A 25,604-nucleotide genomic window follows, 5' to 3' on the forward strand; every position below is an offset into this window, starting at 1 on the left:
AACAAACATCTTCTAAAGTAGATACAGTTGCTGTGACCATTTGCCAGATGAGGTAACAGGTATAAAAAAGTTAAGCAATTTACCCAAAGCTAAACATGGCTAGTAAGGTCCACACTGGGACTAGAAACAGTGGTGGGACTCCAGAGTCTGAGGGTCGGGTGTGTTACTGGCTTGTAGTCAACATTTGACTATTAATTTTATAAACATTCTGAATTTTATTTGGAGATTTTTGAATCATGAATCATCTAACCCGTTTCATTTTAAAATTTCCTTCTAAAAATGACTATAATATATGACTTTGGTTTTGCAGGTCACTGTCAACTAATTCATTTATTGATGATAAAAAGCTGGAAGGCAAGTAAAGTGGTGAGCCTGCAAAGCATACCCCAGATTAGTAATTTATCTCTGCTAGTGCCAGACTGTGTGTTGAAGATACTGAAAGCAGAGTTAATTTTAGCTGCTTTAACTCTGGGGCCCTACACTACCCGTCTTTAAGAGATGCCTTCGTAGGGGAGCATGGGGAGCGAAGCCTGGCAAATTTTGCCTGCTCCATTAGCTGTAATCTATGTGATGGTAACAGGTTAATATACATTCAAAAGAAATGATGATGGTAGAATTATTGGTAGGCAGAGTAATTTCGGCAGAGGGTAGCAAAAATGTTATTCTAATCTTAGACAGTGGGATTAACTAGCACAGAAGTTTGGTTTAGACAGCAGCGGAAGAACCCGCTCTCCCGCTCTCCTGTGGTGCTTGTCTCTCTTGAATGGATGACAGATTTCTCCTGACCATATATGCTTTTCCCTTATGTATATGCTGTCCGGAGTCTGTTGTTTGTGTAATCTTGTCTTCTGAACAAGGACAAGGATTGGGCCTTTTTTGTACCCCCTCTGCTTCGAGAGTTAGATGTTCTCTATGTGCATTTTTTGATGGATAGCTCTCCCATTTTATAAGGAGCTTGTTTTTGTAAAAATGAAATCAAAGCACTGACAAGTTTAATTTTGTGGAACAGTGGGATTTTTTTAGAAGTGATTTGAAGGAGGTGACAGAGATCATATAAATGGGTGTTTAAATGTGAGAAGCACTTTTAGGAGCACAGTTTGAGAGTGATGAAAGCATGATAATTGTTAGGAGCGCAGTTCGAGAGTGATGAAAGCATGAAAATTGAAGTCACTTTTTAAAAAAGTGACAGTATTAAAGATATTTAGAATTTGCCCTGGGGCTGCACATCCTTTGGGATGAGTCAAGCCATGCTAAACACATGCCCTGATTGGCTGAAGCAAAGGTATAATTTTTGTATTTCAGGGAGCATCTGCACGGAATGAAGTGGTTTCTGGTTTTGTAGAATTATGACCTTAACAGAAAGAGGTTGAGTAGAGTTTCCTGCTTTCCAGCAGAAGAGGACACGCCTCCTGAGACAAGGCCATATGGAGGAGTCCTGCGTGAGCGCCATGTGCTGAGGTTGAGGTTGGGGCAGATGGTGCAGGCAGGGTTCCTGGCTGCTTGGTCAGGGATTTTGGAGATGGCAGAAGTTAGACGCTAGGTACTGTGGAAGGACCGTTGAATGTGATGCATATTGGCCGTGTTTGCCTAAGAGTTGAAGTGAGCTCAGTGAGAGACTGTTGATGTATTTGGTAGCGTGGGGGTAAGATAAGGGAAGAGATAGGAAGACGCTGACTTCAGTGATACCTCAAATTTGATCTTAACCTCCTGAGATTAGGAAGAGGGAGACAAGATACAGTGTGAGAAGCAGGATTCCAGATCCCTGGCCTCGCTTGTTCTCTAGAGACTTAAGGTAAGGTACGGCAGGACTGTTCAGTTCAGCCCCTCAGTCGTGTCCGACTCTCTGTGACCCCATGGACTGCAGCATGCTAGGCTTCCCTGTCCTCCAACTTCTGGAGCTTGCTCGAACTCATGTCCATCAAGTTGGTGATGCCATCCAACCATCTCATCCCCTTCTCCTCCCGTCTTCTCCTCCTGCAGGACTGTAGGATTTTTCTATTTAAGCTTGAAGCTGTTTTGATTCCTTTTTGAGATACTAGGCCAAAAGCTGTATTTATAGAACTTGTTTTGACATATTATCTCACCCTGTCCCTAGCCTTCCTTACTGGAATCCAGCTAATGTTGCACTCTGCCTGGCAGGAAGGATTGATTGAAGAAATGTACACATATATATACAGCTGAGTGATTGAAGATAGCTCCAGACTCTGTAAATAGGCCGGCTGTAAGGTTTGCAGTCGGTTAAGTTGCTGGAATAACTCCACATGTGTAATCCCTCAGCTCACACGTGGTAGGTACACTGCTGGTTCACCTGGACCCTGGCTGTTTCCACACAGGTCTGGAATGCAGGAAAAAAAGTAGAAAAACAAAATGCTTGGTTTGTAACAGATTGAGTTAGGATTTTTCTTTACTTTGTCTTTCATAACTTCCAAGAGTTTTCTTTAAAAAAAAAAAATTTCTGTAAAATAGATAAAACGTATCCACATGTGAGCAATTCAGTCAGTATTCTATTTCTGCAACCTTGTTAGTAATTTTTTCTTTATCTTTCCAGAGATACTCTATTCTATTTATTTATTTTTTTTTTTCGTCAAACTGTGCTGCTTGTGGGTTCTTAGTTCCAGGGATTGAACCCGGGTCCTGGCGGTGAAAGTGCCAGTGGACACGGAGGAGTTCCCAGGCCCTTCCTGTCCAAACACACCCTCCTGGTCAGTACTTAGTGCTACGCTGGAGCTACCTTCTTCTCTTCAATAGCTACAGAGGTGTTGTGTCTATACTCGAGTTTATTTCACCAGGATCCAGCTGATAGGCGTATGTGTCTCTCTTTTTTGCTGTTATAAACAGTGTCCTTACGAATGGCCTTTTGTGTATGTCAAGTATGAGTTTATTTGGAGGCTGTGTTTCTGGAACTGGAGTTGCTGGATTCAAAGTGCATATATAGTTGTCAATATTGATACACATACTTAAGATCATTTTTTATATTTTGCAAGTGATGTCTATTGAAGACTAGAAAGATTTTTAAGAATTTTTATTAAAGTATATTTGATTTACAGTGTTGTGCTGATTTCTGCTGTGCAGCAAAGTGATATATATATATATATATATATATATATATATATATTCTTCATTTTTTTTCTGTATGGTTTATCACAGGGTATTGATTATAGCTCCCTGTGCTGTATACAGTAGGACCTTGTTGCTTATCAGAGTAGAAAGATCTTAATGCAGTGGCAGTCAAACCACTAGCCCAAACAATTACTGGAATGAAGAGCATATGACCTGAAAGGGAAGATTTAAAGAGACCGTCCTGAGATAAGCTGAACTATCAAAACCAGCAACCATTATTGCTGGAGAAGAGCCATGTTGCCTAGAGTAGGCAGGAGTAACCCCTCCTTTTTATTTTTTATTTTATTTATTTATTTTTAGCCCCTCCTTTTTAAAAATTTTTAGGGAACGTGGTGATGGTAGCTAAATCTGTAAGCCAGATATATTTCTTTTACTCTCAAAATGTTAGTTTCACCCATTTGTGATCTCTGCCTTAGAAGAACATTTGTGGTCCATCTCTCATTCAGTCCTTTTCTCTTTCACCTACTCAGGTGGATGTCATGAGACCAGTCACAAGAATCAGCCAATAAATTCCAAGTAGTTTAAAAAAAAAAAAAAAATTCCAAGTAGTTGCTGTACCTAAAGTTTAATAATCACCTCAGAAAATAAAAGCAAACTAATATTTTGATTGTGCCCCCTCCCCCCGCAAAAAAAGCGCATTTTACAAACGGGTGTATTTTACCAAATAAAGCCCCGTGACTCCAGAAAGTACAAATTTTACTGGCTGGCTGTGGAACCTGCGTCACTCAATCTGGTATCTTCACTTTAGTTCCCTCATCTGGAATATGGGACTAAAAATGCTGAAGAATCTCTTTTGAGCACTCAGAAGAATAATTATAAAGTCATCTCCAGAAGGTTGTGTATTACAGAAATGACTCTTCAGAGATATCAAGATTATAAGGTAATTTAAAAAGTAACTCTGACAGTGTTTTAGGGAAAAAAACCCAGTCACATTCTGTCTACATGGCACTAACATATGGCACAGCCCTCCTGAGCTGCACGAGTGGGCTGAAGTCAGAATGCAGTTGGAGAGCGGAGCAGTAATGACTCACTAGATGAGGCAGATTTGGCCTTATGGCAGGGCAGGGAAACCAAGGCGGAACTGACGGTCTCCGAACATGCCAGATTTCAGCAGAGGATACGTGAGGGTTCCGGGACAGGAGAATGGCTGAGCCCCGCGATTAGGTGCTCCGGCAGTGGCTCAGTCCCCGAGGCCCTCTCTCCCTAGTGCCCCCACTTCCACACAGTGGGGACCCTGCGCTGCCTCGGACTGCTGTGTCTTTGGAGGCTTCCCTGGTGGCTCAGATGGTGAAGAAGCCACTAGGCAAATATTTAACATTGTTCACTGGAACACTGGGTTCAAACTAGAAAGACGCATAGAAGAGGTAGCAGTTCTGCCCAGAGGAAGCTACACGTAAGCTTCGCCACCATATGTAAATGCTGCTGCACCACCAGGCAGTTTTGTTGGCCGGGACTGACAGTGCTGCCAGGGAAACTGAGGAGCTGAAGGCAGAATGAGGTTCTTATTCACTGCCCCCCACCCCCCCCCAGCCCCCACCAGAGAGAGAGCTGGGTGGGGAGGAGAGCGGAGTACTTAATGGGGATTTGAGAATTACTTAGAGAGAGAGGTATTTGGGGAGAAGGAAATGGCAGCCCACTCCAGTGTTCTTGCCTGGAGAATCCCAGGGACAGGGGAGCCTGGTGGGCTGCCGTCTATGGGGTCACACAGAGTCGGACACGACTGAAGCGACTTAGCAGCAGCAGCAGCAGCAGCAGAGGTATTTGGGGAGGAAGTATGAAGAGGTGTTTTTTTTTTTAACGTATTTTGCATTTCCTGTCTGCCTCACCAGAGCACCTCCAAAATGGAATGGAGGTGAACTCTTGTTTCCATGTGTATGTAATCATGTGAAAAGATCATGCGACCCAACAGGAGATGAGACGGCAGATCAGGGAAAGGAAGAATAGCCCAGCTCGCCACCATTTAACTTTTTTTTTTTTTGCACCGTTCTATTTTGTGGACCACTTTTTGTAACAGTTTCAGAAGATTTAATCATTATGTTGGCTTTGTCAAATAGGTGTTATATTTATTGATTTCTACATACAGATGATGTTGGCAAAGTCAGGCTTTATACCAGCTCTGACTCTTAATTCTTAAATATGCGCTGCTCACAAGAAAATGTTTATAACTATCATGTTTTTTTAAATAAAAAGTGTTGCTATATTGCATAATAGTGTTAACACTACTGAACTGTGTACTCAAAAATGGTTAGATGGTAAATTGTTTGTTTTGTTTGACCCTGCTGTACCTTGCGGCATGTGGGATCTTTGTTTCCTGACCAGGGGTTGAGCCCACGCCCCTCTGCATTGTAAAGTCCCTGTGTATGTGTTTTTTACCATATTTTTTTTTTTTTAAGCTGGAGAAAAGTTGTTGCCTCTAAAGAAGAGATGAGCATACTGGCCAGTGGTGAAGGAGATGAGGTTGAGATCTGTTTATAAACTTCTCTCCTAGGGTCAAGGAGAGGACACACACAGATGACTCAGTCAGTAAAGAATCAGAAACCCCAAACTTGAGTCTGAATCATGGAAATAGTAGCCACAGAGCAAGTGTCATAAGGCGGGTAAATGGTTTTTATGCACCCCACAGAGAAAGTGTCGAGTTTACCCCTGCGGACCAAGACAAGTAGGATCTAGGTCTGATATAGTGCAGGACCCAAGCTGTTTAACATGAAACCGTTTACTTTGCGGAAGGAGATGCTCTGGGAATGAGGAGAGTGACAGAGGGGATTTATCTGGTGTTTCAAGTGCATCTGTTTAATTTACCTAATCGCCTCTATTTTACAGATGAGCGAAACAGTGGTTAGTTTCTCAGTCTTGCGTCCACCTATTTGTTGCTGAGTTCTTTTACACATTTTATTTCATTGAATGCTCAGATCATTGAATTAGATTCTACTCACTATTACTTGTGGTATGTGTGCCTAAGATCCTGGATTAGGATCTGGTGGCAACTGCCATTCCCCTGCTACAGGTTCCTGAGGAAAACAGAGCGGCCAATCCAGGCAAACCCCGCTGGATTTAGCAGTAATCCCTGGTGGACTTTTGCATCAGGAAGAGCTTGGTTAGGTAGGACAGCTTCCAGAGTTGATCCTTTTATCTGGCTATTTGGCTTTTTAGGGTATGGGAGTGGAAGAACATGCAGTTTTCCAAAGCAGTAAGCCCAACGTTCTTATTGAACCAGCCACATAACAGGAGGAGAAAGACAGACATGAGGGCATTGCATGCAATCTAAAAAGTAACAGACATTTTTTAAAGGAGCACAATTTTCGTAAGTCATTCCTATTATTTGTTTTCTCTTCCAGTTAGAGATTTGTATAGTGACTTGGTTGTATTCTGGGCATCCATTTGGTTCCTTTTTGGGGGGGGGGGTAAAGTTCAGTTCTCTTTTACCGGTGAGACCGACCCTTAAGAGATGTTAATGAACTTGATCAGAGTCACATGTCTCCTGAGTAACAGGAAGTTTTCACTAACCCCAGCCAAATCTGTCAGGACTGTTGAGACTTCGGACATTTACCTACTTACAAGATTTGCCTTAGAAAAATGGTCAGATTTGGCTTTTGGGAGCTCAGCGTTTAAGCAGTCTTTTCTGTGGTTTCTGCACAGGATCTTCCTTATAGACAGCTAGAGTGAAGGAGAGGCTCTGGAAAAGATGGGACTTGGAGGAGAAAATTTACCATGTGCTTCAGTGTATCTGTCAGGCTTTCTTTCACTCAAGGGTCCAACTACTGCTCTTTATATTCCATCCAGCTCCGTCATTGCCTGGGTTCATGTGGTCTTGAGTTACTTCGTTCCTTTGTGCCTCGTCTTGTCTGTAAATAGAGATAGAATAGGCAGGAGGATTAAGTATATAAAGGACCAAAAAGCAGCACATGGTGTACAGTAAATACTCAGAAGGTGTTAACTTTTGTCATTGTAGCCTCTTGTACATTACTGGAGATTTCTCCCTACTTTCTGGTGTACAGATTTTAAATACAAATCCCATCGGTTTGAGGATGCACACACTTACTGCCATTGATGGCATCTTAAATTCCTTGATTTGTGATAACCTGTTAGATTCAAAGAGAAAAATCTGTTCAAGAAACTATTCATCTCAAAGCTGGACATAAAATTGGTGAATTATCTATTGTTTTGAATTATCCAGGCCTGTTGTCAAATTTCCCAGGAGACCTCGGGTTACCCTGAGGCCAGAATAGGCAAACAGGTAGGGTCTGCCTTGCCTCTGTCTGTCTTCCGCCTGAACAGCTTCACCTTTATGTTTATGGGAAAAACACTTCATTTAAAAACATTTCAAAAACCGCTCATCTGGATCATTGTTCCGTTCTTCTTTAGCTCCCTGCTGTATTATTAACATATTAATCATGTCCAGGTATTGTTAAGAGGACTTGCTCGCGAGGCTGGAGTCATGGGTTTAGGCCTCTTGCAGGTCTGAGCATCACTGAGCCTGGTACCAGCCTCTGTATCTGGAGTCTGCCTCAGTGCACACGGTGTAAGAGCTGTTGATGGAGATTCAGTCAGTTGACTTTCTGTCTTCCTTTGAAGGACTGTGTTTTGGTCTTCAACATACAGGCCAGCAGAAAACTCTGATTCATTACCTTGCCTACACTATGGGAGGTGTGTAGGAGATCTGAGACCTTTCTTATCAGATATTCTTGTGAGAGGAGATACTGTTCATTCACTCTTGCATCCTTGAAACATGTCAAGATCATATAAAAATGTTCCAAGATCTATTCCAAAACCAAATATAAATGCTTTCCAGATTGTGTGTTGTGGGATAAGTACTTTGCCTTTCAGAGTCCTCTGTACCATCGACCTGCAAAGTATAATTTTAATTCTTCAAGCAGGTCGTGCTTTGAACATGTGAGTATCGCAAGCAGACAGTCCTGCTCATTTCCCTCAGTGCCGTCTTGCCCCCATCCTTGTCTGTTGCCCCCTCACCCCAACCCCACCTACCTTTTTGGTGCTCCTTTTCTGCCTTGACTCTTCTATTTTACCACTCTTTGAGACTACTTCTGTGCCTCTGCACATGGTGATTGAGAATATGAAGATAATGTTAATGGAAACAGACTTGGTGGAGCCTCAGGGAAGCATAGAGCAAAGGCAGTTCAGGCTTCCTCACAGCTTGCAGTGCATTTTGTTTGGTTCCCTACATAAATGAAAGATGTAGAAAATCCAAACGTAGGGGCTTTTCTGGTGGTCAAATGGCCGGGACTCCGTGCTCCAGTGCAAGGGCCCGAGTTCGATCCCTGGTAGGGAAACTAGATTCCACTAGGAGTTCGCGTGCCACAACTAAGACCCGGCACAGCCAGATAAGCGCATAAATCCTAAAAGAAAGAAAGAAAGAAAAAGAATATCAGTTAAAAAAAATCCCTCACGCCTAAAGCTTTTAATTTCCACATAGCTCTCCTCGCTCCCCAAAGCGTTTGTTTTTTACGGACAAGGCAACAGAATGTAAGAAAAGTAAAGCTGGATGACAGCTTCTAAGGACGCCTCCTTGTGTGTCAGTCTGCCCACCGTCCTCCTCCAAGTGCCGGGGGCCTGTGTGAAGGAAGGCAGTGTGTCCTTTTTTTGTGCGCTTAAGTTTTCTTTAAAAAGTCTTTGGGTGACTTAGTAGGATGATTAATCTCCTACTTATGTGTGTTTTAAATAAATAATTCCATTTTCCTTTTCTCTTGGCTGTGCACTCAGGGTGTTCTTAGTCCCCGCAGGGCTGCCATGTTCGCTGGGGCCTTGACGTGTGTCCTTCCTACTTTAACGTAGTTGCTCCTCCTTAACAACCCCAGCCTGCATTTAGCTCTTTGTGTCCTGGAGGCTCCCCAGCCAGCATGCAGTATGAGTCTGGTCTCACAGGGTCACACAGCACTAGTGTTTCTCAGCTCTTCCATGCAATATATCAGGAGACATGACTCCTTGGTCTTTATTTCTTCCAGAATAAAACTGACAAGCAGACATCTAACTTGTTCTCTACTGTCTTAACAGGCACTCCAGAGCAAGCTCAAGACAGACACACTGTCCCTATACAAGTTTGTGTGGCCTGGATGGTTTCTCTATTTCTGAGAGAGAGAGACTGTGGGCTCTGAAATTAGAATTGCTCATGGATTTAGTAGATTACTTTAGCTTCTGAATTCCGAGAGTAGTCCCCATCTTGGAATGGCCATAATGATACAGGATTGAATGAGGTGTTATGAACTTAGAAATAGTAAGTTCCTTTCCTCTTAATAACTTTTGATGATATAGGCAGGTCCAGGAGAGTGCTTTTAGGTTTTTTGTGTGTGTCTTAGTGTAAACTTGGCATTAAGATGGTTGGAAGCATCATTACTTCATTAGCAAAATTGGAGACTGGTTAGGTCTGTATGAAGCGTCAGTTAAGTATTCATGCACCCATTTTATGCCTCAAGAAATGTCTCGGAGAAGGCAATGGCAGCCCACTCCAGTACTCTTGCCTGGAAAATCCCATGGACGGAGGAGCCTGGAAGGCTGCAGTCTGTGGGGTCGCTGAGCGTCGGACACGACTGAGCGACTTCCCTTTCACTTTTCACTTGCATGCATTGGAGAAGGAAATGGCAACCCACTCCAGTGTTCTTGCCTGGAGAATCCCAGGGACGGGGGAGCCTGATGGGCTGCCGTCTATGGGGTCGCACCGAGTCGGACACGACTGAAGTGACTTAGCAGCAGCAGCAGCAAGAAATGTCTTTGAGTTCAAAGAGGGTAGGTAGAGTGCAGTGTCTCATGGTGAGTTCTGGTTCTGGCTTTGTCTTTCAGAATTCTTGACACTTTCCAGTGTAGACTTGGTGACTTTCTGCAGTTCTCTGTAGCCGGGGCCAGACAGAACTTCAGCTGGCAGGAGTTGTAGATGGACTTTTGTAGGAATTTGGGCAACTTTTATAGAAGCAGTCTTTACTTAAAAGATTGTTCCATATGTTTAGAAATGAAATAGATTGGTGTTTTGGTTCCTGTTTGCTTTTACCTTCAGTTAACTTCCCCATCTTCCGATTGGTTTTCTTGGTTTCAGTGGTTTACCACCATCCTGGGGCCCTCAGTATGCATTTACAAGGCAGGAACTTCGGGTTACTTTTGAAGAGTTTTATGCCTAGCACCAGCCCTCAGGCCGATCGCTTTGGGGAAATAGCATGGCTTCTTCACATCAATAATACGCTCTTTAACTGCTCAGGGCTTGCCTTGTGGCTCAGCTGGGAAAGAATCCTCCTGCAATGCAAGAGACCTGGGTTCGATCCCTGGGTTGGGCAGATCCCCTGGAGGAGGGAAAGGCTTCCCACTCCAGTATTCTGGCCTGGAGAATTCCATGGACTGTATACCCATGGGGTCGCAAAGAGTCTGACTCGACTCAGCGACTCACTCTTAACTGCTAAAAGGATTACACAGCCTTTAGCTTTGTGGTAGTTTCCCACCCAAGAGCAGATGCTAAAAAGGATTGTTTTGGTGACCTAGATGTGCTGTAGTTCAATCTCATAAATTCTAGACATTGATTTGCTATTTGTGGTGACATTTTGGGGTAAGCATCTTTTTAATAAACCTTTTAATAGTTTAGTTCTCTGTTTTTTAACTTGATGGTGTTCTTAAATTAGCTTTGAGGTGTTAATGTAATTGTGTATTGTGTACTTTAAAATTGGGAGAGGGAGAGTTTGTTTATCTTCAGTCTCGGTGACAAAGGGGCTTTTGTTTGAAAAGAAGCTGTGTATCTGGAATTATGAGAAATATAGGCATGGTCCACTTATTTTTCTTTCCTTGGTTTTTTAGAGTGAAGACACTAGTCCAGAGAGGGAGGTGGAAAGCTACAGGTATGGGCTAACTGCTGGATGGTTGTGCTCTGGTTATCTTTTTAACCTTCCTTCTTGCATGAGGCCTGTTTTGCAGATGTGAAAAAATTGCCTCCAGAAAGGTGATGGCTTTTTCCTACATTTTGAGATTAAATTTCCTATTCCTGGGAAGCTAGATTTTTTTTTTTTTCTCCTTCCCAACTTTCTCCTTAGCTGTTTACCAATGCAGGCTTATCTCCCATTTGAACTAGCTGCTGCGTAGTTCAAATAGTTGGAGCTGGGCGGGGGGTGGAGAAGGCACAGGGAGAGAGGGAGGGCACGTATGTGTGTGTGTGTATCTGCACACAGCAGCTGCCTGGCTGGCTTCCTTTCCCCTTTCTGCCTCATAGTTGGAAAAGGATTCGTTGCTCAATGCTGTCCGATTCTTTGCAACCCCACCATCTGTAACCTGCCAGGCTCCTCTGTCCCTGTCCATGGAATTCTCCAGCAAGAATACTGGAGTGGATTGCCATTCCCATCTCCAGGGGATCTTCTTGACCCAGAGATTGAACCTGGATCTCCTGCATTGCAGGCCGATTCCTTACCATCTGAGCCACTTCATAGTTGGAAGACCCTAAAGGTGAAAAAGTAAAGTCGCTCAGTGAAGTGAAGTCTTCTCGACTGAGGGGTCGAACCTGGGTCTTCTGCGTTGCAGGCAGACGCTTTACCGCCTGAGCCATGGTGGCTTATTGGAAGACCCTAAGTAAACTAGAGCAAAGATGAAGATAAAACTCAGTGAATTTCACAAAGATGATACAACCCTCTTGGAACTGGAATTTGTTCAACATACTGATATTTAAATCAGCATTGGAACCTAAATAAAGCTTCAACCTACAGTATATTGTTATCAACTAACAATTATACTTAAATTCCAGAACTAGTTGGGGACCTGAAAATATGACCTGATTTAAAGGGTGGTCACAGTTTGACAGGATGATTTATTTGGTCAGGTGTGTCCCAGAAACTCCGTGGATGTCTCTGAGCTGACACTTTTGCTGAAAGAACTGAGCACAGAAGAATGTCTTTCTGCTCGGACTTTGACGCTGACTGGGGAGGAGATAGGTGATTAAAGACAGGGAGAGGAGATGGAACACTTTCAGATTTCAAAAGTAAATCTTCCTCCCTTCAGTCTTGTCCTATCTTTTTAGTGTACCATATATAATAATTTTACAGGCAAACAGTCTTAGACATAACAGTTACTAAACTTAGTGCTTTTGGTCTTACTGTGATTTTAGATTTGGAATAGAACTTTTTTTTTTTTTTAAACAATACTTCTATTCCTTCTTTAACCCCCCATCCCCCTCTTCAGAATTTTTTCATCGTCTCATGGAAACTCAACAAAGGTTTTCTGTTTTAAGATATGCTCAACTCTCACATGTTTGCAGAAAGTCTCCCACAAAGTGAGATGTCACAGAGATAATTAGCAATTCAGGTCAGTGTATTTTTGCATATGCAAAGTACTAGCTGGGGAGTTTTAGGAGCCCCACTAATTATATTAGAGGTACTAAACTTTAGAAATGAAATTCAAGTCCAGAAAGATTTTAGGCTAAATTTTAAGTTGTTCTGGTTGGTTATTTTCAAGTAGTATCAGTTCGTTGCTTCTGAGGGGATATCCAGTCCACTTCACTGTTAGGTTATGACTTTTCCCTGGATTTTTGCACTTTTCCTTAAATAGACTAATGATAGACATAGGCTCTCTTTTATAATTTAGTAGTAGGCTCTCATTTTCTCTATGCTCATATAACCAGACTTCACATTTTTGCCTTTTAAAACACATTTAGATTATTGAGATGGAAGTATAAAATCCCTTCACCTGTCATTGAACTCCCTGGTTACATCAGTCAAGATCGACAGCCTGACATTTGCACGTTCCACGTGGGCTTTTTTGCTTAACTATACTTTGCTCTTTCTTTTGACAAACCAAATGCTGTGATTCTAGCATTTCTGTCTTCTAATCTGGTTTTTAAGCTGTTTATTCCCTTCTGATGCTCTAAATGCAGGGTGCGCTGCTCTTTCGAGGGTGTCCCAGATCCTCTGGTAGCATCCACAGGGTCCTATAGGAACACAGGGCAGGGCACCTAAGGGATTCAGGAAGGCTTCCTAGGAGAGATGGTGTGTGTGTGTGTGTGTGTGTGCCCGCGTGTGTGCGTGCTGTGTCCGACTCTTTACGACCCCATGGACTGCAGCTCGCCAGGCTCCTCTGTCTATGGGATTCTCCAGGCAGGAATAGTGGGGTGGGTTGCCATTCCCTTCTCCAGGGGACCTTCCCGACCCAGGGATCGAACCCATGTCTTCTGCCCGCGTCTCCTGCATTTGCAAGTGGATTCTTTACCACCGAGCCACCTGGGAAAACCCGAATATCTTATCCTCTGATCATTTTTAATGATTTGGGTTCTTTTGTTATAACAGATAACAGACCGATTGTTCCTACCCTCACATAATCAAGCCTTGAATTATTGCCCTTAGGAAAAAAGAGAATATTCAAGGCAAAGAAAACTGAGACAGCCAACCAGGGAAGAAGAGGAAACCATGAGTGTAAATTCACAGATGTGGTTAGAGAGACTGAGGGAAGGTTAGGGCCTTCTGTTGCAGCGGACCCTGGGTTTTAGGCCTAGACTGTGTTTCTGATTAAGAACTTTTAAACAACTGCTTACGGATAGTTTGCTATGAATAACTTTTAATTCTCCTTTTTAATTTCCCTCTAACAGCTGCATTTTTGTATTTCCATAATTGTTTTTATTGTCACTTTGTAACCCTTTTCTAAAATGGAGTGACTTGTGATTAATTTCTGTTCTTTCTTTTCCTACAAGCGTGTTGAATTTAATTATACCGAGATAATTCTTGTGACCTGCTTAAAGAGAATTCCCCCTCCCCCCATGTAATAAAATTTCCACCTTGTAGGTTTTTAAAACATTGCAGCCTTATCCATCATAAAATGAATTTTAAAATATTACAGCCTTTGACTCGGTAAAAATTACTCTGAGGAGTACACATCCTTTCATACACTGGGCAGTTACTCTTGTTACAGTTGTGATTCTGATTAAAATAGAGATGTAGTTAGGAGTCATGCATTTTTGGTGAATAATAAAAGCATAGCAACCAGTGGACTTCCTGAAAACTTGATTCATTTTTAAAGGAGTCCTGGAACTAGAAAATCTAATTGATTAACCGACCTCACACAGTCACTCCTTAGTCAGGTGCTTCTCTGTAGGAAGAGGCGTGTGACCAGCTCCAGTGCTCTTAGAAACGGGGACCCGACAGGCCGGTCGCTCAGCCAGCCCCAGCTGGGGTGAGCTCTGTACCCTGGGTGCCGGTTGCAGTCTCCTCACTGGCAGCCTGCTTCTGCTTCCTCTGTTAATAGGGTGGCAGAGAGCTCCTGTCACTTCTGTCTCTGTAGGGGATCGGATGGGCCAGGGTCTCTGACAGAACGGAAAGAGCAGCTACCTGCTATTTTAGTTCTAAATTTTGGGTGGTTATGTCTGGAGACACAGTTTCTACCTTTCTCAGTTAGATGTAGACAGGTGCCAGCCTTTGTTAGACAGACCTGTGCTGTGACATAACTGCCTTTCATTAGTTTTGTTTTAACGTCAGTCTGTATCTTTAGTTCATTTGTTTACCTCTTTACGTAACTTCTTTTTTTCAAAGTTCCCTGTATTGTGATCTGAGCTTGAGTGAAGTGAAACCTTTGAGGTAAGGCAGCCCTAGTGGTAAAAACGGAAAGAAGCCCTGTGAAATTTGGAGCCTTCAGAGATAGTTTTAGAGTCACTGCCTAAACACTGAAATGCCACCGTTTGTTGCTTGGAGGGATGTGGAGCTAAACTGAGAATGAGAGTGCCACATCTGCCTTGACTGCTGAGTGTATCCATCTCTGCTGCTCACCCATAATAGAATTTTTATGTGCGCATTCATTAATCTTGGTTTTAGGAGCAGTTTAAAAGAGGGCAGACAGTGAATAGACGGGGTCTGCACTCCTCTCTCCTCCTCTAAGTATTTGAGCCTTTGTCCCTGGTAGGCCCCAGGTCTTCTTCATGATTATCACTGTGGTGGCTTTTGTTTGTTTTTCTTTTGTTTTTTGTTTCTCTAGAAAGGTCAAAATACTGAATAAACAGTGTTTCTTAGTACTCTGTCAAGAGGTAGAATATACTATTTTTATTTTTTGTTTTTTAAATTTTGTGACAAATTAAGATTCAGAGTTCCTAAAGAAGTTTTGCCTTATGCTCCCTAAATGAATGCCAGTGGAACAGCAATTTTTACAGCCCTTCACTACGATAAAGATCATCAAGAAAGCAAAGTTGGTCCAGCGCAGGTGGTAATATTAATTAATATAAGAGCAGTATGTTTCTGGTGGCCAGTTCTTCAGCCAGCTCGCCTCTGGCCTGCTTCTGATGGGTGGTCTGAACCATTCCTCCTTAAATTGACTCTTCTGAGGTTAGTTTGGCACCCAGACAGTGCGTTCATTGCTGTCTTTGGTGCATGGAAAATAAGTTCAGACCAAAGCTAACCACCCATTTGTTTCTAAAACGTTTTCAGACTACATGACGAGAACCGCGCCCCCCTTCCTTGTACTCAGGTAGTTTCAAGCTTGGGGGGGTCCTCAGAAACGGCTCGGCAGGGAGGAGTTTGGAAGATGTGAAGCAAGTTTGTGTTTCTTCTGCTCTGTTAGCCGCTGCTCTCCTCATGGGTCTGACACTATTTATCTGACAGTGCACTTAGTACTGCTTCGCCAGGGAAAATCGCACAAAACCCGCCCGGCGCATCAGCACTTCCATTGTGTGCGGGGCTGAGCCTCCCTCCACATGCTCACATCCCCCGTTTAATCCCCTGCTCCCTGCCCCTTCCCCAGTCCTGCCTGCTTCTGTGGCACTCACTGCTGGCGTCCCTGAGCTCCTGTTTCCACTTTGTGTTTTTTGTGGGGCCCAGGAAGCTAAAGCTGTGTATATTTGTGGATCAGACAAGTGCAGCAAGTTAATATCATTGGCTTCTGAAGGGGAGAGTGAGGTGATGGCTGCGTTTAAGTTGGATTTCCTTCCAGAAATGATGGTGGATCATTGCTCTTTGAATTCCAGTCCCGTGTAAGTATTTTTGTTGTCTAATATTTATCATAAGTAGAGGACTTGGGCTGTTTTCTTTGTTACTTGATAAAAGAGGAAAGAAAAAAATTGGGTGAGGAAGCCAAAGTCCACACTATTGTTATTTTCTATTGTAGTCTGATTCTCTCATTACTGCTGACTTCCTGTAGTTGTAACTAAGTTTTGTACATAAGGATGCATTTGATATATGACCAGCAACATCAGCTCATGTGTGCTGGGCTCTTAATTCCATTAATGTAGTTTTCCCATCTGATAGATTCTAAGGTATTTTTTTAAACCTTAGATTTATTGCTTTGGGTTGGGTATACAATTTCAGATAATCTTTTGGGAAGCTATTTATTTATTTGTATGTTTTATTTCTAATGATCAAATTTTTAGACTGATATCACAGACTGGTAGCTAGGGTGTATTTAGTAGTGTATACAGAATATTGTATTGCTGTGTAAACTAACCCTGAATCTTGACCCTCCCTCCTCCCAACTGATTGAACATGCCGCACACTTTGTGATTTTGGGGACATCAGATGTGCCCCACCCCAAGGGGGCAAACAAACAATCTTGATTGGCAAATTGCCTAAATAAATTTTGAACGTAAAAAGTGAGAAGCCTGATCCTTTTGCGTCATTGTTCACCGCTGTATGCAACTGAAAGGCCCCCTGGCTCTGAGTTGTACCTTGGGGGCCTGAGTCCAGGGCTCTGTGTTAAAGAACACACTTCTAACCCTTGGTTTCAGTTACTTTCACCAGGCTTCAGAGTACCTTGGAACCTAATTGAAAGAGACTTAAGTCATTCAAAGCCAAGAACATTAAATGGTAGAATACTCCCTAGATCCCGGGGGTAGTGCAAGTCTTTGACATTAGGCCTCCATGTGCAGATCTGCCTTGGGATTTGGTGTAACAAGTGTGGTGATAGCAGATTCTCAACAGTTCTTTGTGGGATAGTTTTGGGGGCCTCAAACAGAGTTGGCTTGCTCACTTGAAATGGATCCTGTGCCTTCTCTGTAGTCTCCAAAATAATGATAATTTAGTAGTGTCTTTTTATGAGAGTTCTCTTTACTGTTAAAAGTTTAGCAATAGATTACAGGTGAAATCACAGTGAATGCCATCATAAAAACTTAATATATAATAAAAATATTACCACATACCAGATAGATGATCCCTAGAATTAGGACTTTGTGGCCCAAATTGTCTTTCATTGTCTGTGCATTACCATTGCCTAGTGTTCAGTCCTTCGATACAGTATTTTTCCTCAGCCTGTTTTCTCATCTTTTACTAGGTCGGCCTAATTCAGTATCCCATGAAATCTGGATCATGGACCACTCTGTAAAAGTCACCTGGAATTAAAAATGCAGGTTCTGGACCCATGCGCAGATAATTCTCATGCTAGAATGGGCACACCAAGAATCTGTTTTAATAGTGTCCCATGTGGTTTTTATGTACGCTGAAGTGTGAAAACTAATGGACTTAGTACAGTGCTCATTCTGAGTAGGAGTAATCAGGGAGTACTCTGCTAACATTATTATTTTTTTCCAAGGGCTTTTGCTTTTGTTTAATCATCCATCTTCACAAAAACTTCGTGAGGTTAATTGGGCATAGGCTATTGCCCCTCTTTTACAGATGAGAAACCCAGCTGAGAGAGGCTATGACTGACTTAACTGAGGACAGTTGGTATCAACCTTGGGCCTAAAGTGCAAGTTTGATGGTAGCCACTTTATTTTTTGCCTGCTGGACTTGGCTTCCTCAGGTGTCATTAAGCAGTTATCATCAACTCTTCTCATGACTGCAAGTCCTCTGGCCCACTCCCAGGGGCACCACACACCCAAGCCACAGAGTAGAAAGAGGAAAGTTCTGGAGAATGGCGGGTGCTTGTCACCTCTTGGCTTCTCAGCTCTTCTTTTCACTCATACTGCTTTAGCAGTAGGCTCGATACCACTAGTGTTCTCTCTGAAGTGATACTGCCTGGGAATATGACCTCGCAATCTATCTGTTCCACTATTTCAAATTACAGCAGACAAAAATTGCTGGAGGAGCTGTGGAAAGGCTGAGGGGACCCACTCCCTAGCTCCCTTTCTTGTTTATGGTAAGAGGTGTTGCCGATACTTACTCTGTATAACAGAGGAACAGGGGAAGCTGAGGAGCGCTTGGCTTGCGCCCTGGGACAGAGGTGTTCTCTAGGCTGGGGTCATCTCTCAGCCCTGACCTCTCAGCTTCCCTGTTGGTTAAGGGGGCACTGGTATGCTTCTCTGATTCTCAGATCTTTATGCCTGTCCCTGGATGTCCCTTGAGTTCTGTGTACCTAGTCTCGTTCCCCTAGAGAACAGCTGGTAAGTAATTTAGGCCGGTGTTTCTGGGTCCTCTTCATCTTGATGTTCTCTGTGCTCATCGTGAGCCTGAGGACCAGTTCGGGGTCGGTGGTGTCTGGAGATTGGGATGCAGCAAGTGTTTATGCCTGCTGGGGAGGTAGAGGGATTAGTAAGTATGTGAAATTATTCTGCTTGTATAATGAACAAATGTAGGTCAACAGGTAATAAGAAGGGGAGAGGGGGGAAAACTGGGTAATTAAAGATTTTGGAAATTATTTTTGAACAGCTGTGAAGGTAGTATTTGCCAGCTTATTTGGCTACAAGGAACAGATTCCACTCAAGCTAGTATTTCAGTCTTTTTCCTCAAAGACTCGCAAACACCAGCTTTTTGACCCGGGCACACGCCCGGCTGTCTGCCTGCGCTCCTGCTGCTCATCTCCTGGATGGCTTTGGCTGCATCGTGGCTTGGCTTTGCCATTGCCCTCCCAGGATGTCTTGACACCACCCGTCCCCCACCCGTGTAAATACAACTAACACAAAGTTTACCCTTTTAAAGTGCACAGTATCACTGATCTTTTTATTTATTTTTCACTATATCCATAAAGTTCTGTGGTTATTATCACTGTCTAATAACAACATTTTCATCACTCCCAAAAGAAATCCTGTACCCTTTAGTGAGCATTCCCTCCCTTTCTCCCCACCTCTAATTCCCATTCCCAGGCAACCACTAACTTACTTTCTGTCTCCATAGGTTTGCCTATTCATTTCACAGATGTAGAATCACACAATATGTCACTTTTTGTGATTGGCTTCTTTTACTTACCTTAATGTTTTCAAGCTTCAGCTGTATTGCAGCATGACTGCTGCTCTCTCTTGCCGCTGCCCTTTCATCTTAGCTTAGCTCAAGCTATCCTGAGTTGCAGCTTTTCCTCTTGCAACTTCATCACTGACTGCCTGTCTTTGTCAGTGGGTTCTAGGTTCTGTAGAGCAGTCCTGGGCAGCAGAACTTCCTGTGATGTTAGAAATGTTCTTCTGAGTAGTCCCTGCTTGTCCAGTACTTAGGACTCCAGGCTTTGACTCCTGAGACCCTGGGTTCAATCCCTGGTCAGGGAACTAAGATCCTGCAAGCCACGTGGCATGTCCCCCCTCCCCCCCCAAAAAAATCTCTGTCTCTGATATCCTGTGTAGTCAACACGAGTCACATGTGGCTAGTGCCAATTGAGAAACTGGATTTTTAAAATTAAGTGGGCACATGTGGCTAGTGGCTGTTGTCTTGCTCGGGGTAGCTATAGAGGGTCTTGATTAGCCGGGCCTATGTTTCTGTTTTAAGCGTAGGTCACAGTCATAGGTTTCTAGCCAGCCAGTAAATCAGTCTTGTTGGGTTAAGATCCACCTCCTGGTCTAGTCATCGGGGGCCAAGGGATGGAAAAAAAAAAGTGGAATAGAACATTAACTCTGCCCTCTGAGCTGGGAAGTTTTGATAGGAAAAGGTGAAGACGGGGGTCAAGAGTTTTGAATGGAAGTGTACTTTGGCGATGCAGCTCTTCAGTTCCCCACCCGTCTCTTCCAGATTGGTTGTTTCCCTTTCCTGTGCCGGGTTCCATCGGGAATCAGGTAGACCAGACAGCCTCTTGTCCTGATGCCTCCTAGTTTCTCATCTTAATGAGTTGCCAGTTGCTGCCACAGCCAGAAACATAAAAAGAAGCGGATACCATGCCTCTTTCCTGAAATACTGGCTGCCTTCTTGTTTCCCTTCTTCTGCTGCCGCAGGCCTGCTTTTCCTCTCTTCCACCCCACTCCCGTCAATACTTCACTGACTGGCAGTACTTCCACAGAAGATAAGAAGGAATTTCCACTGACCTGCCTCTTAGGAATGACAGGGACGTTATAGATACTTCTCCAGGGGGTTTGTTGAATTCATTGATTCTTGAATGAATGTAATATGTTTAATTTATGATTACTGACTCTGAGGAGCTCTCCATCAATGGGCAGGTGAGACACAAATTTGAGAATGTATTAGGTGATGTGCAAAGTAAATGCCATACCTGGATATTGTGGGATCCTTGGCATGTCACACTGGGAGTCTTGTCCCCAGGTGACTTTTTTATGTAGTGGTTACTTCTAAGGACTAGAAGTATGTGTGGAACGTTGAGAATGGAAGAGCATTGTTGATCATCTCTTGAGACACAATAACAGTTGATGATGAAGTTTGACTGCTTACTACAGACATATGTGGTTGCTTTTCTCTTTTTTATCTCTAGCTGATACTGGCACTTAACTTTCTAATTGTGTCTTCATGTGCTCCAAAGAAATACCCCATGTTTTCCTTTTTCACTGATGAATACCACATCTTGAGCTTCCCTTGTAGCTCGCTTAGTCGGTAAAGAATCTGCCAGCAATGCAGGAGACCTGGGTTTGATCCCTGGGTTGAAAAGATCCCCTGGAGAAGGAAATGGCAACCCACCCCAGTGTTCTTGCCTGGAGAATCCCATGGACAGAGGAGTCTGGTAGGTTCCCAGTCCATGGGGTTGCAAAAGTCAGACACGACTTAGCGACTAAAGCACCACTACCACACCACGTCTAACACTGTGCTTGTGCTGTATAAAGAAGAGCTCAGTAGTAATTGGAGGCAGAAATCAGTCAGTGCATAACTCCAGTTGAATGATGTCCACTGCATCTTGAGCGCAGCCTGATCATTTGCTGTGCTCTAGAAGTGCTTCTCAAACTGGTGAAGGACCATGTCCCATCCCTCCCTCCACCCAGCTTGTAAGATACAATAAGATAATTTCATAGAAAAACAAAATAATGAGGTAAAGGCTTACATTTTGCATATCTTTTTAATATTCAGTTAACCATATGTAAAATTATGGAGTGTGATTCCTGTAAAAGTTTCTGATGGTTAAGTTTAAAGATTGCCCAAAGTTCTTGGGGGAGTCTTCTGGTTCTTGAATAGGTATACTCAGGGAAAGGGTGATTCAGGCAGTAGGTGGACATAAAGAAATGAGCGGGATTTGGAGAGAAAAGAGAAAAAGGAAAGGCACTTGTCTGGAATGCTGAATCTCCACTGAACTTTTGGATAAATCACAAAGCATATAGATTGACTACATTTATGCTTTTGCACTAAAAAGCAATGTAGAAAATTTAGAAGTGGTACACAAATAGGGAAGGAAGGGACAAACTGAGAGCCTCCGATGTAATACAAACTAATGAGCTCCTGCCTCTTTTCAGAAATAGCTGTCTGCTTCTTTATGGTCAAAACATTCTGCTGCTAAGTCGCTGAAGTCGTGTCCGACTCTGTGCGACCCCGTAGATGGCAGCCTACCAGGCTCCCCCCGTCCCTGGGATTCTCCAGGCGAGAACACTGGAGTGGGTTGCCATTGTCTTCTCTAATGCGTGAAAGTGAAGTTGCTCCGTTGTGTCCGACTCCTAGCAACCCCATGGAGTGCAGCCCACCAGGCTCCTCCATCCATGGGATTCTCCAGGCAAGACTACTGGAGTGGGGTGCCATTGCCTTCTCTGGGTGACAAAACTTACTGTTTTTCTTTTAAAGAAAAGTGGCGTTTTATTTGAGGTTGAACATTAGGAAGAATACATGAAAGAAAGACACATTTGAACATGGTGATGTAATTTCTGGATTTAGCAAACACTAACAAAAGTTAAACGTGCTATTTAGAATTTCAGTTGTTACTAGTTTGGGTAAATGCTCAGAATAAGATTGTGAAAAGGAGGTAGGAGAAGGACTTTGATTCATTCTGAGTGGAAATATTTAATAGTGTAAGAGTTTCCCCCATGGTTCTTGACAGTGGCAGGGGTAGGAATGAAGGCATTTAAATAGGAGTGTTACAGATCTGGTGTGATCAGATTGGAGGAATATGTGGACATTATAACAGAGTTGGTAAGGGAATTAACTGGTAAAATCTTGGAGAAATAGCAGCAAATTGGATTACTTAGAAACAAAAGACCCCAGAATGATGACATCATTGTTTATATAACAATCATTTGTGAAAGTTTAAGAGGTTTTATTTTGTTTTGATTGGAGGGCCTCACTCAAGAGTACCAGGATTATGCATGAGACAGCAACAACCAAAGATTAATGTTCCAGTCAGTTCTTAGGCCTTGGAAGTCTGTGCTTCTGTTCTGACATCTACTGAGAGAAGACTTTTCACCCATCATTGTGTAGATTGAGAATCCTGATTTCGTGGACATTTTATGAAGTTTTATAAAGTTTCTACTTAAAAATGATTAAAGCTTTCTTTAAGAACTTTACCTCTTAAGTTCTTCTGAGACTTCTCTAGCTAGACAAGGAATGACCGACATTCATTTCCGTAGTTAAAGCCCGGGGTGTCCTACTCAGATTGGTGCCTTTAGTTTGGGATCAGATGGAAGGGGTGGCAGGCATAGTGAGGGGTGGCAGGCATAGTGAGGGATGGCTGGGGAACTCTGGTAAATTGAATGTAAGTAGTGAAAAGAAGTAGGTTTTTTTCTCCTTACTTCTTAAGGAAGTAGTTGAGACTTTTAAAGAAAAGAAGTTTCTCTTAGAAACAACATGAATACATAATAGAAGTTTTATTTTACGCAGCTCAAAGAAAATGAACGGCACCCTGGACCACCCAGATCAACCGGATCTTGATGCTATCAAGATGTTTGTGGGCCAGGTTCCAAGGACCTGGTCTGAGAAGGACTTGAGGGAACTGTTTGAACAGTATGGTGCTGTCTATGAAATCAATGTCCTAAGGGATAGGAGCCAAAACCCTCCACAGAGCAAAGGTAAGGAAGGGCTTTGAATTTATGTGTATTTGCAGTCAGGCGCATGCTCTCTCTCATTGCCAGAATGCTCTTGTGGTCATGGCCGGGGTATTGGGGGCAGGGATGTGACTGTCTTTTTGTTGCAGCTATATCTCCCAGTCCAAACATGTTTAATGGCTTAAAAATAAAATAAAATCCTCATGAGTGACATCATGAGGATAATTTGCAAGTTGGATCTTGGGCTGTCATTTTCAAGATCTGTAACAGACTCATGTGAGTGTCTCATTTGATCTTGGTAGTGGAATGACAGAAATAAAGTTGAAGTAAACCAACCACGTAGGTGGTTTTTTAGTATTTTAGCTAGGGTAAGTGAAAAGAGAAAGACTGTCCAGGTACTCGTGGGTTTTTGTTGGTGTTACACAGGCCTTCTGGGATGGCTTAGCAACTAGGAGGGGCTTGTTTATAGATCACCTGTTTGTTATGGCCTACAAAATGAACAGGGGAAGGAAGGCAAGCTGCCTCCAGAAAACCCGGCAGAGGAGAGGGTTTATAGGACGATAGTAGACGAGGTGTTAGCTTTGGCCCTAGACACATGCAGATACACACTTGTTTCCCAGATAACCCATTTCAGAGTAATTTTCTATGGAAGCTGTTCTGTAGTACAGATGTAAGCACGCGTGATTGTCATGCTTGACACCAGCTTAATAGCAAAGGGTCTAGAGCCGAGGAAGTATTTTCTGTTTGTGACATAGTTAACCAAAGTAAAAGGTATTATAGTTTCTGAAAATGACTGTCAATGTAATATACAGTAATTTAAAATCTTAATTGCAGGGTGATTTTAAAAGAAATCTATATCATATCTTATGGGACTGCGGGCCTAAGATTTACAAAACATACTTATGCCCTCCAATCCCCAGTAAAGATACAGAGCAGAGAGTCTCAAGGTCTCCTCAGTCAAGTGCTGTTGGACACATAATTATGTTTGATGAGAACCAAGAGTCTAAGAAATAGATACTAAGAGATCCTTGCTCTTAAGTCATTTTATAATTTAATAAATGATGATTATGTTTAAGGCATATGGTAGAAATTGGCTGCAGTGTAAGGCTTGGTCTGAGAAAGCAAGAGTTGTAGACCACAAGCTGTAAGAGGGCACGGCTGAGTCTTCCTGCCCAGCGCACCGCCTGGTGCTGCGTGGAGGGCGGGTTGAATGCCGTGATTCTGTGACCTTTGTAAGGACAGCCTTCTTTCCAGAGAAGTTATAGGAGCAGCTAAAGAATAAAACCAGGTGACGATAGCAGTAAAGAAAATGGTAGAAAATCTTTTTTTTTTTTTTCCCCTTCCTTGTTAGATTTTCTCCATCTCCCTCCCTCCCCTCTCCCCACCCACCCACCCATTTGAATAAACCCAGCCCTGGTTTTTGACTTTCAGTGTATCCCTGGAGGAGGGAGTGCTCTCAGAAATCATCTGCTTTCAAAGGGCTGGTTTGGTTTCATTGAGTATTGTTTATTGCAGGGTGCTGTTTTGTTACATTTTACACCCGAAAAGCTGCATTAGAAGCTCAGAACGCTCTTCACAACATGAAGGTCCTCCCAGGGGTAAGGAATTCCTACTAGTAAGTGGAACCGTGGTGGCTTTGGCGCCTGGAACACACCTGTGGGGGGAAAGGGGTGACTGCCACAGGAACTGATGCAAAGGAGGAATAAAGGGAATGTTTCAAAGAAGATAGAGTGAAAGTAATTCTCAGCCAAAAGAATTTTGACTTGTTGACTCACATTCTATTTTGAGATTCTGTTGAGGAGAGATAATGAGGCAGGCGTGAGTTCAGAGACAGTCCTTCCTTTCCTTGGCGCGCTGGGTCTCGGTTGGTTGCGTCACTGCAGCGTATGGACTCTGGTTGTGGCGCATGGGGTTAGTTGCTCCAAGGCATGTGGGATCTTAGTTCCCTGATCAGCAGTCGAACCCACGTCCCCTGCATTGCAAGGTGGATTCTTAGCCGCTGGATCACCAGGGTGGTCCCCAGAGCCACCTCTTAAAGCTCAGTTGTGGTGTCTCCTTTGGAGTCCTCGTTTATGTTTCTGAGTGCCTTCAGTGTGCGATCGTAACAGGCACGTGTCTTCCCTTGTAGATGCATCATCCTATACAGATGAAGCCTGCCGACAGCGAGAAGAACAACGGTAAGCAAGCACGTGAGCGGCCCTCCCCTTCCACGGTTTCCGCTGGTGTAGTTGCTGTTCTCATGGCATTTGATTGTATTGTGCACTAATTACTCTTCTGTTGAGGTATAATTGGCATGTATTGTGTTAGTTTCAGTTGTACAGCATGATGATTCAGTGTTTGTATGTATTGTGAAATGACACTGCAGTAAGTCTAGTTATCTGTCACCATACATAGTTACCAAAATTATCCTTCTTGTGATGAGAACTTTAAAGATCTACTTTCTGGACAACATTGAGACGTGCAGTGCAGTAAACTGTAGTCACCATACATCCTCGTGACTTAT

The 25,604-nt window shown here is 43.1% G+C and overlaps 1 protein-coding gene across 14 annotated transcripts in view; it reads left to right on the forward strand.

Moving 5' to 3' along the window:
- Positions 1–25,604, forward strand: part of CELF1 (CUGBP Elav-like family member 1) — an 81,644-nt gene that overhangs the window by 38,029 nt on the left and 18,011 nt on the right. For 9 of the 14 annotated variants that reach the window (XM_027562374.1, XM_027562375.1, XM_027562372.1 and 6 more), the window contains exons 2-5: positions 15,888–16,039; positions 22,938–23,125; positions 24,617–24,699; positions 25,230–25,278. In XM_027562374.1, coding sequence (XP_027418175.1) covers positions 15,969–16,039; positions 22,938–23,125; positions 24,617–24,699; positions 25,230–25,278 — 391 coding nt within the window. In that variant the 5' untranslated portion in view covers positions 15,888–15,968. Of the gene's footprint in view, positions 1–10,908; positions 10,950–15,887; positions 16,040–22,937; positions 23,126–24,616; positions 24,700–25,229; positions 25,279–25,604 lie in introns of all 14 variants that reach the window. The other 5 variants (XM_027562381.1, XM_027562378.1, XM_027562380.1 and 2 more) reach the window with 3 other exon arrangements.

The sequence above is a fragment of the Bos indicus x Bos taurus genome, chromosome 15 (genome assembly GCF_003369695.1).
Source record: "Bos indicus x Bos taurus breed Angus x Brahman F1 hybrid chromosome 15, Bos_hybrid_MaternalHap_v2.0, whole genome shotgun sequence".
Lineage (NCBI taxonomy): Eukaryota > Metazoa > Chordata > Mammalia > Artiodactyla > Bovidae > Bos > Bos indicus x Bos taurus.